This window comes from Squalius cephalus (genome assembly GCF_949319135.1).
Source record: "Squalius cephalus genome assembly, chromosome: 21".
NCBI classification, from domain to species: Eukaryota; Metazoa; Chordata; class Actinopteri; order Cypriniformes; family Leuciscidae; genus Squalius; species Squalius cephalus.
The window spans coordinates 25,729,207-25,747,917 of record NC_137142.1 but is presented as its reverse complement, the minus strand read 5'-3'; the positions used below and the strand labels follow the sequence as shown (position 1 = coordinate 25,747,917).

The following is an 18,711-nucleotide window of genomic DNA, read 5'->3' as shown; positions in this document are numbered from 1 at the left end:
AGTTTATGGCCATCCACTCTCATTTACAAAACTAGACAAGTACAAACCATCTTTCTCCCAACGGAGTGATGGAAACTCATGCAAAAACTAACAGTGGGAACATAGCGAACTCTCTAAAGGGACATATAAACTCACTCCTCATGGCCAACACAAAGTACTTTTGCAGTAAAATTCCAGTTCCACTCTTGGTGTTTTTCTTCCGTAGGATGGAAGGCTAATTAGATTTTACTACAGCCACACAGCAATATTGGCTTCACAGGAAATCCACACAACTAATATGAAGCTTTTACAAGTGTGCAGAACAGGCTTTCAATGATTCAATCATGAAGTTGTACGGTCATTTGCTTGAACACCCACTGCATGTCATGACGGCAGCAGTGGGTGCAGTTGGAACACTTTTCAAGTATGGAAGTTGTGTGTGGTTGTGGAAGTTGTGGGATACGTCTTTGATTTACTGAAAAAGAGAGAAGTGTTCTGCTCTTGGCTGGAGGAGCTGTTATATGCAGTTAAACAGTATGAGTCTCTTTGACACGTCTATTTAAATGGTTCTCATTCTCCTGCGCGAACTAAAATCCCTCTAATCCAAGTCCAAAGTTTATTATGTTCAATGTTCAATCTGACTCAGGCATTTACATTTACATGTTTTCATTTAGCAGACACTCTTATCCAAAGTGACTTACAATTGAGCAATACGACAAGCTCATCTTAAAGAGGCAATAAACATAAGTGCTAGTAAAACAGAATTTCAGCCATCGTTCAGGCATTCATGTGTCTGGTTGCTAACATTTCTTCTCTAAAAAAGAGCAGGTACTAAAGAGGTTTAACTGCTGGCATGCAAGTTACTTGTTCACACCTGAGAGACACTAAGTTTGCTATGGTTACCAATATTTCAATCATTGCAGTTTCAGGAATGACTCCAGAACTCTGTTCACACTCTAAATGATAATTCAGATCAATAGTTCTCAATCTCATAGGCCCCATATTCGATAGCTCTATGACTTTTCCAGTTGTTTGTGATTTACTGGATAAAGATTAAAGGGTTAGTTCACCCAAAAATTTAATTTCTGTTATTAACTACTCACCCTCATGTTGTTCCAAACCCATAAGACCTTTGTTCATCTTCGGAAACACAAATTTAGATATTTTTTAAGTAATCTGAGAGCTTTCTGACCCCCCATAGACTGCAACTCGGATCTTCAAAGAAAAACAGTTGTTAAAAGTGGTCAATAAAATAAGGAATAGTGTGCCTCAAGTGGGCCCCGGCTCCCTGATTAAGGAACCACTGATTTGGGGATTCACTTCCGCATTTAAATACTAATGTCACTCCCAAAACTCTCCAGTGTGTACATGGGCTTGGTCCAGCGGTACTTTGTCCTGGGTTTTTGCATTCATCACGTTATTAATTGCAAGTTTCATAACCTGTTCTCCACATATAATCATCACCGAAGACATTGTGTGGTTAAACCAGATGTTTAAATGACATCTAAACCCTATGCTTTTCTTAATTCAGCTAATGAAAAAACATGTAATAAGGAAAGATTGAGAAATATTTTAACAAATAAAGTGCAGCACGTGCACATAAATCCACACTTTTTTTTAATCGAACTAAAACATTTATAAAACATAATATTTTAGCAAACCAGTTAAAAAATGATAGTGAAAAAGAATTAAATGTTGCCCAATTTTAGAGGGTTTTAGACTTAGATTAAGGCAGAATTATTGAATAAAAACAATGTAAAATCCACTACACCTGATCATACACTGATGCTTCAATCCTTCCACTGCAGCTCAGTTCTGATGAAACTTCACTGTAATACAAAGCAACGTCCCCAATGCAAATATCACACACTCATTTGGAATTCGTTCCCTGCGGTTTGTTTTAAGTGCTCAGGGCACCTCAAGTTTCTTATTTATCCATTTTTTTAATTTGTGTCATATAAACACAAACAGATTAGATAATAGAGACGAGGGAGCGTGGGATTAATTTTGAAGGGGCTCATTAGCACGTGGCTAGTCTAGGATAATTAGCTTTCGTTTTTCCCCACGGCCTCTAGTCATATTGCAATGTGGCAGCTGCTTTTACACCCCCTTCCCCATTCTCTGCCTGATAAGTGTCTGTCAATCAAACAGGCCTGAGTTTGGCAACATCTGTGACTGCGGCTGCATCCTGAGTGGTTCTTAGCAACAGCATCCAGTTGCTATAATAGTGTCTGGATCACTGTCCTCTGAAACGCCCTCTTCAGTCATCAATCATGTTGCACTAGAAAACAACTACAGTATAAAAGTAGGATAAAGAAACACAACAAAACATTACGTAAAAAGAACAATATCGATAATATTTCAGTTGTAACTTAAGTAGTATTATATTAAATATTATTATTATTATTAACTGCAGAAGAAATTCAGATCCATTATACCACAAGTTTTTAAACTTTAAACTAAATTTTAAATTTGAGAAAGAAAAGGTTACTGCATTTTTACACACACAAAGTTAATTTAAGATGTTTCATTCTATTTTTACTAATTTAACAACTGTCAGCTTAAAATGAAGTAAATATTCTCCAGATAATATTTTAATTATTTGCTTTGGCTTTAGTTCAATGATAATGCAAACACCAATTTAATTTTGAAAACAGCATGCCTCTATATTATCTCTAATATATTTTTAAATATATAACTGCCTTTATATTTTAGGAAGTGTCCCTTGCAGTTGGAATCATCATATTTAGGAATATCAAGACATTCATCTCAATTATAATCCTGTCATGTTTCATGAAACATAACATCTATTTTATTGAAGGTTTTCAAAAAAAAAAACACAACAAAAAGCCCAGCATCTTTGTACAAGAACAAAAGATTGTCGTCACCAGACATGAAAAACAATCTAATATTATTAATTGCGGACTGATTAAGAAACCTGCAAATGTGCAAATAAAAACATTTTCTAAGATATTTTCTCATTCAGCAGTCAACATAATTTTCATTTTCCATAAACACATTATTCCTCATGAAAACGGTTAACTACACTTGACTACAGTAAATCCTCAATTATAGTTCCTATCTGAGAACCCTAATGAGGTCCAGACTGATCCGATTCCTCTGAAGATCCACATTCATGACCCGTACCTCTACCCGCTCACCTGGGCCGAGAGCTAGGCTTCTTCGCCTCTGGTCAATAGGAAGTTTTTCCAGTGTGATGAAACGCTTTGGGATGAGACCAGAACGGCCGACTCCAATGTCCACAAAGGCTCCAAATAAAGCAGTGTTTGTTACACGGCCCGTCAGAACCATGCCATCGTGCAGGTCATTCATGGACACAATTTCTCGCTTGAAGTCTGCCTGCTCAAAATCTATTGAGGGCAAAAAAAAGAAAATAATTAGGGTAAGTTGCAGTCACATTACTGAAATTCCGTGGGTAAAAAAAAGAATGATGCACAGTTCACACAGAAGTCAAACCAAGCGAACAACTTCATAGGGAACTTTTTCGCCCTCACGCGGAACCCTTGATCACTTAGATCACTTTGAACCCTTAGATCACTTCCTGGATTTTGCGAAATTCCGAAAAGCAACGGTAAATATAACTGCCCCGATAGAAACAAAGATGAAATTCAGGAGAGAGAGAATATTTAAACAGATTTGGTCTATATCCAATAACTAAAGGCCCGTTCACACCATGATAACTATAAAGATAATTATTAGCGTCCACACCAGCGGACGATATCATTATGTCTATTCTAAGTGTGTGTTTGTCTGCCGCTTTAAATGCTCAAGCCTGTTACATCAGGATGGATTCTGATTGGCTGTCAATGCTTTTATCGTTCATCAGCTGGATAAAATCTCTCTGAAAGTGATTCCAACGATATTGTTTCTCTGTGTCGTTATTGTTATAGCTGTGGTGTGAACTCTGCTATTCTTAAATATTGAGAATGATTTTTAGAACAACATCTTTATCGTTATCGTCCTTGGTGTGACAGACCGGACCTTAAGACTGACATAGCCTAGCCTAGCCCTTCTTCCCTGCGTGTCTTAAGGACCCTGCTTCAAACTGATCCAAGAATTCCAAAGCTAGACATTAGAAACAAGCTTTGGTTAATAATTTAAAACAAATAATATTACCAAGCCTCTCAAACCTCTTCTTTCCAGGCCAATTTTTTGTCTGTTTTTGGGGTGATTTTCTTTGGGAGGTGCTTTTTACATAAACATGGCCTCTCAGCAGGCTCTGCAGTCCAGGAAACATTCATCTCTGATTATTCTTATCCGGGCCACCTTACCTAGAGCACCGCTCCCATGGCAGTTATTTATACAGCTGGCTACAGAGCAGAAGCCATCAGGCTTCCAACCAGCGGAAGTGAGCCTGCAAGCCTTCTAATGAGAAAGCTAGCGTCCCATCTAGTGCACGACACAGACGAGATGACATCTCATCATCTGGAGAGTCCCGCACTAATGGTCTCGATCAATAACGTTAAAAAACACTTTATTCAGATATGAGCAAAAGATTGAATTTTTTTTTTTTTTTGAGTTTTTCCTCCAGCAGAGTCTTAATTCAAATTCAACGAACATTACAATCATCTTTTCAAGTACTAAAATAAAACCTCCTCCCCTTCCCAAAAAAAACCTTTTTCTGAATATAATGAACTTTGTTCCCCTACCCTGAAAACACGTTAAGACATTCATCTCAATTATAATCCTGTCACCTTTAATGAAACATAACATTTACTATCAACACCCGCAGAAGGAAAACAATGTCTTCTCAGATGTCTGAACTTAACATAAAAACCAGAAGAGGCATTTGTTGTTCGGTCGTTTTTATTCACTCTGAGAGTCACTAGGGGATTTTAGCACTGGGATCAAGGCTACTCTGCTTTCCTCTTTACGCAGCTTTCTCTCTCATTAATGATATATCTGTCGGCAGGTCTGCTTTAATAATGCGGGTCTTCCCCCAAATTACGCGGCAAGACTTCAAAAGCCTGGAGCGCCGCCCAGTCATCTCACAGACAAGAGACGGACTCAGGGGAGACGGGAGGGAAATTGTTAGATGGGAAGGAGGAAAAGAGAACGAGATGCCAGCATTGTCTATGATCTGAGTAGCGGCCATGTTGAGAAAGTACTTTGATACTGTGGTTAGTGTTGTGCTAAGTTAATTTCAAAACCTTCATCTGTGTGTTACCCTAAGGTACAGTAAACTTCTGTTTTAAAATTTTGCCACAGGCTATACAATATGAAAAACATAAGTTCAAAACACATGCATTGTATTAAAAAGCCAACCCCGATCTCATGAGAAAACGTAACTACTTTTTGAGTTGGCAATTTCATATCAAATCATACAAAAAACATTACATTTTTAGGAAAAACTAAGCATGGAAAAAAACTAAACCTAACCCAGAGCATACCAAAATGTATGAATGAGATCATACAAAATAATACAGTACACATTTGAAATCAATTCACCAAAATGTAAAGAAGTTCACAGTGCAATGAAAGTGTGTTGGAAAAGCTACTCAGACATTGAGCTAAACTTCTGCTGTGCGCTCAAAGTGTTTTTTGTTGTTGTTGTTGTTTTTTTGCTGAACAAGTAGTTACTGGACCCAACACAAAAGAATGATACATTTTTATTTTTAGAGATGTATTTTTATACTTGCTAGAAATTTGTATTCTTTTTTTCACTAAATTTTTTTATTTGCAATTTGCAAAAAGCAGGGCATTTCACAGCTATAATGTAACTCCATAAATGTCATAAACTTCATAAAAAACATATTTTGAACAACGATGACATAAGATGCAAAACAAAACTGATTGGTTTGTAGTTTTCAGCAATTTTACTTAAAGCAAACTAAGTAATTTTTGCAATTTCAACAAAACCTCATCTATGTTAGTGAGATAACATTATCTACTGTAGGTGACAAATCAGCAGTTTTCAAGACATAACAAATGAATGTACAAGATCAATGAATGTGACTGTGGCAACACAGCACTGACCCAGAAAGGGCAAGTGACAGTTAGGTTAACTTGCTGGGCCAGTGGGTAATCTTTTTTTTTTAGCCCTGCAAATATCTTTAGAGACAAAGGTTATACTGTCCTCTATAGAGAGGAAACAGTAGCCGCGTTTCCATTACCCTTCAAATTGCGCAAATTGAAATTGCGAATTGAAAATACGCTTAATGGAAACACGTAATTTTCGCAAAAACTCCCATTTATCGCAAAAAGTTTTTACGCTAGCATGAGGTGGTTTTTCAGGCAATTCGAAAAAGAAATATTTCGCAAAACTGCAATGGAAACGGTTTTTGCGCATTTATAGGTCACTTGACGTAGCCTAGATGACGCGTGTGTTTGGACAGAATACGAGACAGAGTTCTTTATTAAATTCATATAAGACAAAATAATTACAGGAATAACCTCAAATAAATTCTAAACCTCAAATAAATGCCACAATCAAGACCTCGAAGCAGATATGAGGGAGAAACACCCAGAAACACCTCATAGGCCTATGTGCCGCTCACAAGTATAAGGGTCAATTCTTACCATTAATGCTTGGAAAACACACATACATCTCCTTCGATTAATAATAATGGCAAGTGCAGTGGCTGGGATTAGTAGGCTACATAAACCTACCAACGTCCGTAGCCATGGTTTTTGGAATGACTTTACTTATCGCGAGAGGAAAAAATTAAGTTTTAGTCGCATAACATCGGTTAATGGAAACGCCGTCATTTCGCAATAGTTTTTTGTCGACATTTAGAAAAGGAAAAAAAATAAAAAATAAAAAATTCGCAAAAGTTTTGCGCAAATCTGTAATGGAAGCCTATTGTGGGCACGTCACAGATTGATTCTTACCCTGACGAATGTCAAAGCCAGGTGGCTGAATGAGTCCGTCCACAATGAGCTGTAGTGTCTCAGGTGTGGTGTCCAGAAATTTGGCCAAGACATCCAGACCACTGCTCTGAACACTGCTCTCAACACTCTGCCTGAGAACAGCACTGCCCATCTGATCCAAACTGCCCCCTATTTGAGACAAGAACCTGAATGAAGAGAGCAAGAACTGAAAATTACTCTCTTAACAAGTGAAGAAATAAACGTGCATTTTATCAGTTTTTAAGGACATTTCATATAAAATCTGTAAACTTCAGATCTTATTCAGAAACAGTCCACATAGGAACACATACACTTGATTCAGATATTGCGGTAAGGCAGTGAGGTTTGTTGAGGTCCATGGGAGGTGGTGTCTTAATGAATGGCTTTTTAATAGCCCTTCCCAGAGCCCAGGACACGTGGAGGAACTCCCCCGACACCAGCAAGGAGCCTGAAGGTCAACACACAGAGTGGAGGAGAGCAAAGACTGGGAGAGGAGGTAGATATGAGAGGGGAGGTGAGACTAATTATGCCCTAAATCTTGATTTCTAGAGTCCCAGAGATGAAGACTCTGTCTCCCTTCATAAATCTAACCGCCTTGTGAGCGCCATACATTAAAAGAAAAAGGTTAGTAGCAGTGAAGCAGGAACACAGACCAAACACAGCCAGCAAAAATGATCCAGACATGGCCTATTACTTGGCACAACCCATAATCTCTGGCTCAGGATGAGCCAATATTTTCATAATGTGATCATGAACTGCAACACAGAGATAGTGTTCAAACTTCAGCTTCATACTGTGTTGCATAGTAGGTCAGCCTGTAAGGGCCATATTCTCTAAATAGAAAACTGCTTATGTGTAAATGCACAACATATGGATGGATATGAATCTTTAGGCACATCATGATTTGGTTTAGGGAGTTGCATTGAAATTATTGATTACAAATAAATGCCCAGGGGTGACACTTCCAGGTTCTAAAGGTTCTAGATTAGTGCTTTACTAAAATTAAGCAGAAAATGAACAAAAGTTTTGTTTGGGAACTTTTATATGGATTTGTTTTTTAAATGCCACATTTCTCAGGTTTTAGTCTTGTTATAAGTTTGAGGGTGTGTGCATTCAAAAACCTGTAACACATCTGTCAGTACTTAAAGCTCAAATACTGTTGATTTTAAAATTTGTTTGTGGTTCAAAGGGAACCCATATATAACAGTACAGTATTTACAAATATTATTAGGCTAAATAATTGACAGATAATTTACAGAACATGCTTAATAGATATAAAATCACAGCTCTGCTTATAATAATCACTAAAAGATACATGCCGAAGAAACTGGAACAATCTGTAACTAAATTCATTGCAATTTTAGTGCCTCATAAAATCTCATAAAAATGATCTTCAATGTTTTGTCCTATGTATGCTTTTTCAATCAATAAATGTAATTAAATAATCAGATTAAAATTGTTATGCATCAATGCAGAACAATTTAAGATAATTCATAACCATAAAAAATGTTCCCACATTAAAATTCTGGCTAATACTGATTATGTTTGTGTTATGGCCAACAAATGGTCGATAATAAAATTCTATACAATGTTGTCTAAATAAAATGATTTATTTTTTTAATAAAATAAATGCTAAATGGAATAAAGTGAATTTAGTCATCACAACATTATAATGTCCCCTGTGTATTTTTCATTTCATCATTGATTTATATGTAAAATTATGCATACTAAAAAAAGGCCAGTCCATAATTCCTCATATTGCCTTCATACAACCACTAAGTGCATGCATGAATACTGCTCTCTTAGAGCACGATGCAAATGAGCTGTATAACCTCTACAGGGACACACATGTCCTGGAGCGTGCAACAAGCCTGTAGCAGGGGGTCAAGCTGTCCAGAGGTGGCTGTGGAATGCTGGGGTCCTGGGCATTACTGGAATGTGAGTTTTGGCAAGAGGAGGGGGCGGACCTGCTGAGCCAGCTTGCTGATGGATGGCCATCGTCGTGACAGCCTGACGCCAGCGCAGCTGTCCTCTGTGTGACTGACAGGGCAGGTGGGTTCAAGCCCCACCCATTTCCTGCTGCAGATAGAGGGCTTGACAGTGACAGGCAAATCTACCCACACTCCTTCTTTTGTATGTACACAATTCGCACACAGATGTACAACACTAATACTCATACATACAGATCATTGCTCCTTCTCGACTCACCCTCCTTAAAAAAAAAAAGTGTATGACTGACAGGAAGGATGCTGATAGCATGCAACTTTAGACTGTGTATAGAGAGCATCATACTGTATGTTTGCTGAGAGTGGCGAAAGGTTGTGCAGAATATGGAGATGGTTTGGGTCTGTTGGCACAAGTTCTTTCAATTAGAAGAATATTCCAAATTAATTCATATTAGAACAAGGTTAAGAACAAATCCATGTGTATGCAAATGTCTAATTACACAATTATTAGTGAATGATACACAATGATAGGATGGTTGCCAGGGTGTTGCTAGGGAACTTTACATAGTTGCTAGGGCCTTGCTATGCAGTTGCAAGGGTGTTCTGGGTAGTTTTTAGGGTGTTCCCAGGTGCAAAAGAATCCAACTCCCTCAAAAATATGATCTAAATATAGCTCAGATGACTTGTGTACGTCTATAGGATTTTACGCCTGTTTTATCGTCCACCAGGCAAAAATCATACGTTTAACTTTCTTTAACAAGCTGCGAGATTGAGTTATCATGGCTTAGCACAAACAGAGTGGGATGAGTTATGCACCAAGGTATACTAAGAGCTAAACCTGCTAAGAACGAACCAAAACCCTAAAAATTGCTGGCCATATATTTTCAATACTGACCTGTGAAGACAGAAGTTCAGTGCCAAAAGAAGCCTTTCATGCTCACTTTGAAACAGTTCTAGAGCAGAACTAGATCTAGTGAAACAAAAAAATAATCACAGAGTCTTTTGGTCCTTTGAGCAATGAGGTGATGAAAATGCAAAGAGTAACAGACACGAACACACACTGTGGATGAATTCCAGCTTGTCTCTCAAGTAAAAGGTTTGATGAAAGAACTGCAGAACAGAGTCATTCATGTGGTATTGCATGTGGCATTGCATGTTCTGCAGTCTCCAGTCCAGAGCAACAACAGCACTAATGATCTAACTTTGACCATTACATTTCATAGAATTTATATACACTACTGTTTAAAAGTTTTAAGTCGGTATGATTTTTGCTCAATGTTAAAAACCATACAAAAATGAAAATTCAGACTCAAGCTTATAGTGTCCTGACAACGCCTGCTTGTAAAGGACTTCACACATATACCTGTGCCCTGTACTTGTACCAATTTCAACAAATTACTCAAGCACTCATATTGCCCAACAGCAACTACCCATCATCCTCCACTAGTACTTTACAGATTTCCGTGATGTTGGTCGGGGACACTGTGCTTCCCTCCAGCTGTCCCTCTGGAATGCCAGAGTTGGCACAAGGACAGAATGGAGATGAAGAGAGAGAGAGGAGGGTGCAGTGCTGAACTCTGAGTGATTTATGAACAGTTACAGTGTGAGTGTGGCGGTGGTGGGCGATTGGCCCAAGGGCTCAGGTTTCTGGAGGGGGTCTCAGCTGGGCTTATGTTTCCCTCTGGTGTGTTAGTGTTTAGGGGGTACCAGGGCTTCTGCTCTTTTGGATCCAGAAGAGTGGAGTCGGCCTTATTCTCCGGGCATAATGAAAAGCAGCTCCGCCGAGGAGCATTGTGGATGAGGCCTCTGTTCCCCACACCGTAAGCTACTGGGTGGGCCCAATGATAGAGGCTATCCAGACACAATGAGGCTGCTTTAGTGTGTGGTCCCTTTAGCAATAACCCTGAAGTTAATTCTTTATCATCAGTGAATGTGAGAAATTTGATATCAACCCTCAGATGATTCATTGACTGAGAAAAATAAGTTACTAATGCTACATTGAAGAAGATGAAGAAGAGCTATTCACTTATTCAGACTCATCTTGGCAATACTCATAACGGCAAAATGGATCTGTGTGTTGCTTGGTTGCTGAAGACAGAAAAGTACTCAAAGGAATAGTTCACAAAACGAAAACGGCCATAATTCACGTTAAACCTAATGCAATAACTAACTGCAACACATTTGCTATAGATTTCAGAGGTCTGTTCTTCACACAAAGCTATCATATGACTTCAGAAAACTTGGAATGCTGTGCAACAGTCATATGGAGCACTTTTATGATTCTATTTATTTATTTTTATAAATTTGGAGCTTGACAGCATCTGTCCTCATTTACTTTTATTATGTGAAAAAGAGTGGTCAGGATATTCTTCAAAATTTCTTTTTTTGTGTTCCACAGCAGAAAGTGATAGGGCTTTGAAATGACATGAGGGTGAGTAAATGATGACAACATTTTTATATTTGGGTGAACTGTTCCAATACATCACTTCTAGTGCTGTTTAAGATTTTCACTACATGATTACCATGGCCAAAATAACTAACGATAACAATATTATCACGACATCTATAGAAATTTTAAAAACCATAAGAATTTGTCACCATAAAGGCACGTTTACACCAAGGACGATAACAACAGAGTTTTAATAATCATTCTAATTCTATGAAAATAGGTAAGTCCACATCACAAATATAAATGATGATGGCACAAAGGAACGATATCATAGGAATCACTTTCAAAACAATTATTTGTGTGAACAGGATTTAAATGTATAAAAAAAAAGTTACAAAAAGAACTTACTGTTGATAAGCACTTCATGCGGACTGGGGTGTCTAACACAATCCACGTAATCCCAAAAAAAAAAAAAAAAAAAAAAAACTCCCACTTGCAAGCTGATTTATTTTAGGTGCGGGTAGAGTGTCTTGCTTTCATACGTTATCTCCTCTGAAACTATTTTGTGCGGCAATAGTAGCTACACACTGCCTCGTCATTTATTTTTTTCAACTTTAAAACGGTTGGCAACCCGCAGGTTGGAGGTGCCATAAGGTGCAATGTAGAAGTGTCAACCAGATTTCTGGCGATGGATTATTTACAAAATTATCATAGGTGTAGTATTAAGACGTCATTGTTTGATTTTTCAATTATCATGGTTATTATTGCCAAAACCAGTGTTTTGTGACAGCCCTAATCACTACCTTCCTCTACATGCTCTCGCAAAATGTAAGTAAACTAAATAAGCACACTCGGTTATTGGCTATAATAACATAAATATCAAGCATTAACCAGTCTAGAGTGAAGTCAGAGCTTATTTTGTTATAATTTCCATATCCAAAGAAGAGTCTCCAATAAGAGCTAGCATTAAACTTTGTTTCACAGCTAATACATAAATACTACATACATAGATGGTCAATCAGGGGGTCAGCGCTACATATTGTTTGTGTGTTTTGTGTGTGTGTGAATGAGTGGGAAGTGGTGGGGCTAAGGGTATCAAGTTCATCACATTAGAGCAACATGATCCGCCATTACCGTCCGCTGGCCCACGCTTCACAAAGCGCCCAACGTGGAACGAAATCACTCACAAAATGGAGGAAGACAAGCTGCATGTTTTCACAAGCACAATGTGTGACTCATTTAAGCCACCTCCAGTCCCGACTTCACAAATATTAAGTGCAAACCAGTTACTGATGCTGAGAGGGGTGCATTTTCATTTAATTTCTATTCTCATTAACTGCTGCACTGATAAATAAACAGGGCCGTGAATGAGAATGAGAGAGGAAGTGAAAAAGAGATGTCCAATAATTTGCAATGGGAAAGCGAATGAGCTGGTGAAACAGAGGACAAGAGTGATGAACCCAGTACAGAAATGGGTTACAGATTGTTGGGAATATGTCAAGCTTGTCATCATCATTATAAAGCCATCGCTCAGACGGTTCTGCTCGCATCATTAGCCTTATGATTCCAGCCCTGGCTGAAGCTCGCAACATATTTGATACAATTTATTAGCAATACCCAGAATTCCTCCAAAGCCCCCTAGAAACCCTTGTTTAAAGTCCAGTACATTAACTGGGCGCTACATTACCAACTCAGCACTGCTGGTGGCCATGTTTAATCAAATCCTGTTACTCCAAGAAAAATATGCTTGGGCTCATGATGACAATTGGAGTGGAGAAACGTCCATTAGCACAGCATTTGGTAACGATAGAGAATGGTGATAATACAAGGGACTGCAAAGGGAGGCTTTTCTGCCTGGTTTAGTCGGAAATGAAGCCTAACGGAGAGAAATGAAAACAAACAGAAGAGGAGGAGAGGAGGGAGGATATGACAGGGTGATTATTGCCCCACTCCATACCCCTAAGTGGCTTTATTAGACCTCTGACCCCAAAAGGCGCCTCTGATGACAGATCAGGCAGAGAAAGAGTGGATGGACATTCACTCACACACATGCATATACAGTGGGGTCCACAAGTCTCAGACCACCAGTGAAAATACGTCTATTTTAAATCTATGTAATTTATTATATTATGTTCTATTTATTATTATGCAATATAATTTGTAATGAAAGCATGTTAATTGAATTACAAAGATAACATAAAATATCTGTAATAGAATTAAAACAAAATGACAATATAGATAAACTATACTCTACTACATATAAATATATATAAAGGTACATTTTTAAGTCATAACTTTATTTGTTTTATTTTCTTTGTTTATTTCCAGGTTTAAAAAAAAAGCAATCCCAGATTTTCAATGTGGTCTCAGTACGCAAATGCGCACATACACAAACAAAGTGACACAAAGTGTAATTGCACTACTAGTACACACACTGTGCTACACCTAATGCCAAAGTACGACATCAGCTATGGAGGAAATTAAAAAAGTGAGTAATAGGCAGTGAATGAATGTCTTGTTTCTAAATTATACTTGCCATTCACCAATAAATCCTCCAAATTCCACAGCGCTCGGATACTATGCCCACGGTTCATATTCAATTTTAAAAAACCTCTTTCACATGCATGCACTGATTTTGATTTAACTTGCAGCTGTCATGCACGCAAGTACATCCAAACCACAGGGCATCCGTGCGCACATCTTCTGGAAGCAACAGGCACAAGTGTCAGATTGGAGTAGTCTAAACAGACTTGAGCAGCACAGCTGTGGAGAGAGCGTCATTCACTGCCAGAGAGTGCTGAGCACACGCTGAATGTGCTTTTCATACGAGCGGCAGCAGCTCGCACAACTCTCACACTGAGCAACCCAGATGCTCCCACTTGAGGTAAACACTCGTTACCACTTGGTTCAATCCTTAAGCAGATCCAATGATCATCTACTGTAGGGCAGTAATGTGATAGTTTAGTGCCATGCTCTTTTCTCACCTCAAAGCGATGCTGTATGATTCAGGGTGGATGCAGGTTTGGTCCAGAGGGTTAAACCCGTTAGAGGTGCTATCAGAGCCCTTGACTTTTCTCTTCTTAGCGGTCTGTTTCTGAGGAACCTCAAGGTCTTCGTTCCCTCTAGAGCAGATACTGTATGAAGCACAATTACAAAAACATTACAGTAAAAAGGGTGATTTGGGTAAGATGTGCCACCATTTCCTTGCTTTTAACAAGATGTTTCTGATGACATCAGGATGAGATTAGAAGATTATCAACTGAGATTAGAACTGTCTATAACAAATGACCATCAAATTATAAGTAAAAAAATGTGAGACAACTTGACCCACTTTGCCCCAAATATATGAATTTAACTGAGAAAATAAGTAAAATAATTCACTAAAACAATCACTTTCCAAAATCTTTTGTGTTGCACATTATTTGCATTTTCATCAATCAGCCAGAAAAATGTTTAATATTAAGAAACTTTTAATGTAGTGAAAGGTTTTTTTACATTATCTAATAGCATTTGTGATATTAATAGTGTTTGTAATAGTATTTTAATTTCATAGCATTTGGAGGCAAAAGTCATCATCACTATTAGCCACTGGCACATCTTAACCGAAGTATAAGACACATGGAACATTTTTATTTAATAATTCATGGCTAATGTTTAGACAAATAATTTACATCACTTTATACACAAGCCTTTATGTTTATAAATATACTGTATGGTCATGTGAGAAAAATAATGCATAATCTTTTGTATTAAGGGGTGACTCATCTTATCCCATTCTCTCCTACAGGATATAAAGGTAGCTTGGTGCAAAAACATGTAGAAGTAGAAGTGGCATGGGCCAGCCGTATACCTGGGTACTGTCTCGGGGTTGATCCTGATGAAGCCAGCACACTGCTGAAAGCTCTTAGGACCGAGGCCTTTGACCAGTTTTAGCTGCTCTCTATTGAGAAAAGGTCCGTTCTTCTCTTTCCACTCCATAATATTACGTGCTCGCCCTGCATTTAGACCTGCTATGTGCCTGATAAAACAAAACACACCATTTTTTTGCACCAGGTTGTGCATTTTCTTTTTGTCCTGATGGGCTTGACTAGCTAGTATTGCTATTTTGCTATGACGTTCAGAAATGGCATCCTAAAATATATCTCTGTCACAATGAAGTTCAATCTGTCAGATATTACAGATATTTAGTTCAAAAAGCCTACATTTAATCTCTCACAACCTCCCGCTTAAACGCCCGGTTCAATTACAGTTTGTTTTTAGAATTAGTCATTGCTTCATATGTCAATACCCAGCATTAACCACACATCCTGTATGAAGAACTTCACCTTAGAAGTCCACCCAAGGCTATGGAAATTATTTTTCATACTTATGTAATCCCTATATTTTCACAAACAAGAAGTCAGATATTAGTAAAATATTGAGAACATTTTCCAGCAGAATTACCAAATGGCTGCCTAAGATCTCATAATCTTTTTGACCTTTTCATACAAAACAGAAAGGCATTGAGAAGTTTTTTTTGTGACCTGGTACGGCCAATTCGAAGTGGCAGCTCCCCTAAAAGCAGCTATGTAAACATTGTATGTCATCACTTATAAATAAGGGGCGAATAATGCTGGAGCCACGAACATGTCGTCTGGAGTTCTGGTACTGAGAGCTCATTTAAAGTCAGGTAAACAGATGACCTGTTCCCAGACTACCTCACGAGCATTTAACCCTGCCTCTTAATGGGATCATATAGCTTTCTAGCTCAGAATAGTGATGTATGTGTGACTTAGTACACTATAAATCAGAGGCATAAGCCTACAGAATTAAATATAGCAATCTGATCTTTGAGAAATGTGTGCCTGTTTCAGTCTAATGCTTACATGCATCTAAATTTAGTGTATTGATGAAATATGAAAGTCTACCTGCTTTCATCAAAATATATATTTTTTAAACTCACTTAAGTACACATACTAACCTCATAGTGTTGAAAGTATTTTTTTTTTCTTCAAGAATAAATAAAAGCAAACGTTTCTAAGGCACGTCGAGGGGCATGTAGACATGATTCTTATTGTATTCTGGAAATATATTATTCCAAGCCACCTTTTTCCATAGTGCAAACAATTTGCAATTACTCACGAAATCCTACAAGGTATTAGACAGAGCGAGTGGATATAATGAATGTGTACATTTCAGTGTTTCTGTAAGTTTATGTGACTAATATTCGAGGCTATATATCTCAATTTGTGTATATGTTAGGGAACAGCAATGTTTGTGTATGTAGATCACAATGTTTGTGTGTAGTGGGGAAGTGAAAAGATGTTACAGTTCGTGTGACAGTGTGTGTGTGTGTGTGTGTGCGCGCGCATGCACGACGTGTAGGGTGTCAGACTAAACAGAGTGCTAAGCAATAGCGGGGAGGCGAGTGAGAAGTTGCCATGTTGTGACTCCTGCTGGAAAGTATTTGGTCTCTACCTCATCAGCGTCTCTGAACAGATGTTGATGTCCACTCCCACGAAGCTCACACACTCCTGCACCACCCCGTCCAACGCTGCCCTCAGCAAACTCTGCGACACGTCGTGCTGGAAAGAGTGACCAGTCTTAGAATGTGTGTTCGTTTAAGAAAGAAGGAAGGGCTCTGTATTTTACCTGGACTCTGAAATTAAAATCAAACACCTTGGAGGATATTTTATCTAGAATGTTGAATTGAGTCAAATCGCAATTTTGATGTACATTAAGAGTTCACTAAATCGCTACGGTTACTTTGAAAATAATTTAAACTTTTTACTCTGCGTCTTCTGAAATGTCAAGAAAGTCTACATCTATTAGATATCTCAGCAACAAATCATGCTGTCTCAGTCACTTTCCAAAAACAAGCCATTTCACAAGGCCAATGTTGTGTCACTGGCAATCAAACGGTAACCCTAAATACTTTGCGGTGTTCATGCTGGTATGAGGGGGAAAAAAGAGACGGCTGAATAAAAAGGCAGCCAGTGGATCGCTTTGCCTCAAGAGACACGGAGAGAAGGTCTGAGGCTGTTTTCATTGGAAAGCATCTGTGACACTTCAAAGTCCTCTCACAGGGGTTTTCCATTAAGTGCAAGGAATTGATAAAGTTAATCCAGCCGAACTTTTCACACTTTGGAGGCGGTTTTCTAAAATGGAGATGGAATTCAAAGCAAAGAAAACCACAAGGCCAAATCCAAAACTGACCAAAATTAGGAGCAAGCAGGGAATTCTGACAAGCCTTTGTCTGTCTTGCATTGGGACCCATATCCATATGGAAGAAGTTATACCAGTGCTTTAGACCTTGTAAGACAAATGTGTAATACTTCATTTGGGAGAACTCATTAGGATGAACACCTTCCCCACTTAGAACAAGATCTGCATGTACTAGTTAAAATCGACCATGGTGGCTTGGGGGGAAACTGGACAATTTCACTCAAATAGAAAGTTGTGATGAAACCGAAGTAGCGACACTTTTCTTCCATATTGTGATGAACATCAGAGTGAAATGGATGATCGAAAAATATATATTTTGTTTTTGACTGGTTTGTTGACTGGATGGAGGCAAATCGGCTGAATGCGAGCTTAAGCAGACTAAGTCTGAATAAACTTATTTTTTAAATGTTTAAAAAGTGAAATGTGCATGGATGAATCACAATAAGATCAATATCATGCAATTAAAAAATAGATCTTTTCATTTGCTGGATTTAAGAGGGCTAATCTGCCTAGTCATTCAATATGAAACAGCATCATATAGGTAAAAAAAAAGAAAAAAGCAGCAGCAAAATGTAAACTTCATACTGTACATGTATGCCTCTTTAAACCTTTTCTTTTGAGTTCAACACACTGGAAAACACAAATGTAGTTAAACTACTGAAAAAGTTCACTGACTTCAATTCCATCTACAATCTAAATTGATTCAAAGCTCTTTTGATGAATTGTTGAGCATGTGACTTGAATCACCCATTTTAAAAGAGTGATGAGAAACATGAAGAGCTCAGAATACTGTATTCTCTCATTTTCTTTTTAATTAGGGAAAACCCCAACATTTAAAAGAGTAGCAATGATAGTTTGTGGTGGTTTGGGAGTGTACGACATGTATTGCCATTTCTGTGTACTTTTCCGTGTGTAAATTTGCAAGTAAGATCTAATACTTTCAAGTTGTTTTGCGTGCGCTATTGTGTTATAGTGTTTGTGTGAATACAAATTCAGTATATAAAACAATCCAAGAATCCCACAAGCCTCTTAAAACTAACTCAATATGCACATTCAAACTACCCACAGTCACACAAGAACAGGCAGAAATAATAAACAAAGACATAGAAGATATATTTCCCTCATATGTGGACACAGTGGTTTACTTTCAGAGAGTGTTAGTGTTTGAAATTGCACAACCAATGGGGAAAAAGTAAAAGGTGGGTCTGAGATGGTGTGGATCGGGATACTTAATATATTTTGCTTTAATCATTCTCGGACATATTATAAATGAACTAGCTTCATCAACAGACCAATTTAGGTGGTTTTAAACAAACGTTTTTA

At 38.0% G+C, this 18,711-nt stretch overlaps 1 protein-coding gene across 1 annotated transcript in view; it reads right to left on the bottom strand.

Moving 5' to 3' along the window:
• Positions 1-2,747: 2,747 nt before the first annotated feature.
• The window catches only part of srbd1 (S1 RNA binding domain 1), a 54,896-nt gene continuing 38,932 nt past the window's right edge, over positions 2,748-18,711 (bottom strand). The window contains exons 17-21 of the mRNA XM_079855995.1: positions 16,642-16,748; positions 15,035-15,202; positions 14,169-14,318; positions 6,832-7,016; positions 2,748-3,350 (exon numbers count right to left, since the gene is read on the bottom strand). Of these exons, the coding sequence (XP_079712121.1) occupies positions 3,058-3,350; positions 6,832-7,016; positions 14,169-14,318; positions 15,035-15,202; positions 16,642-16,748 (903 nt within the window). The 3' untranslated portion in view covers positions 2,748-3,057. The remainder of the gene's footprint in view (positions 3,351-6,831; positions 7,017-14,168; positions 14,319-15,034; positions 15,203-16,641; positions 16,749-18,711) is intronic.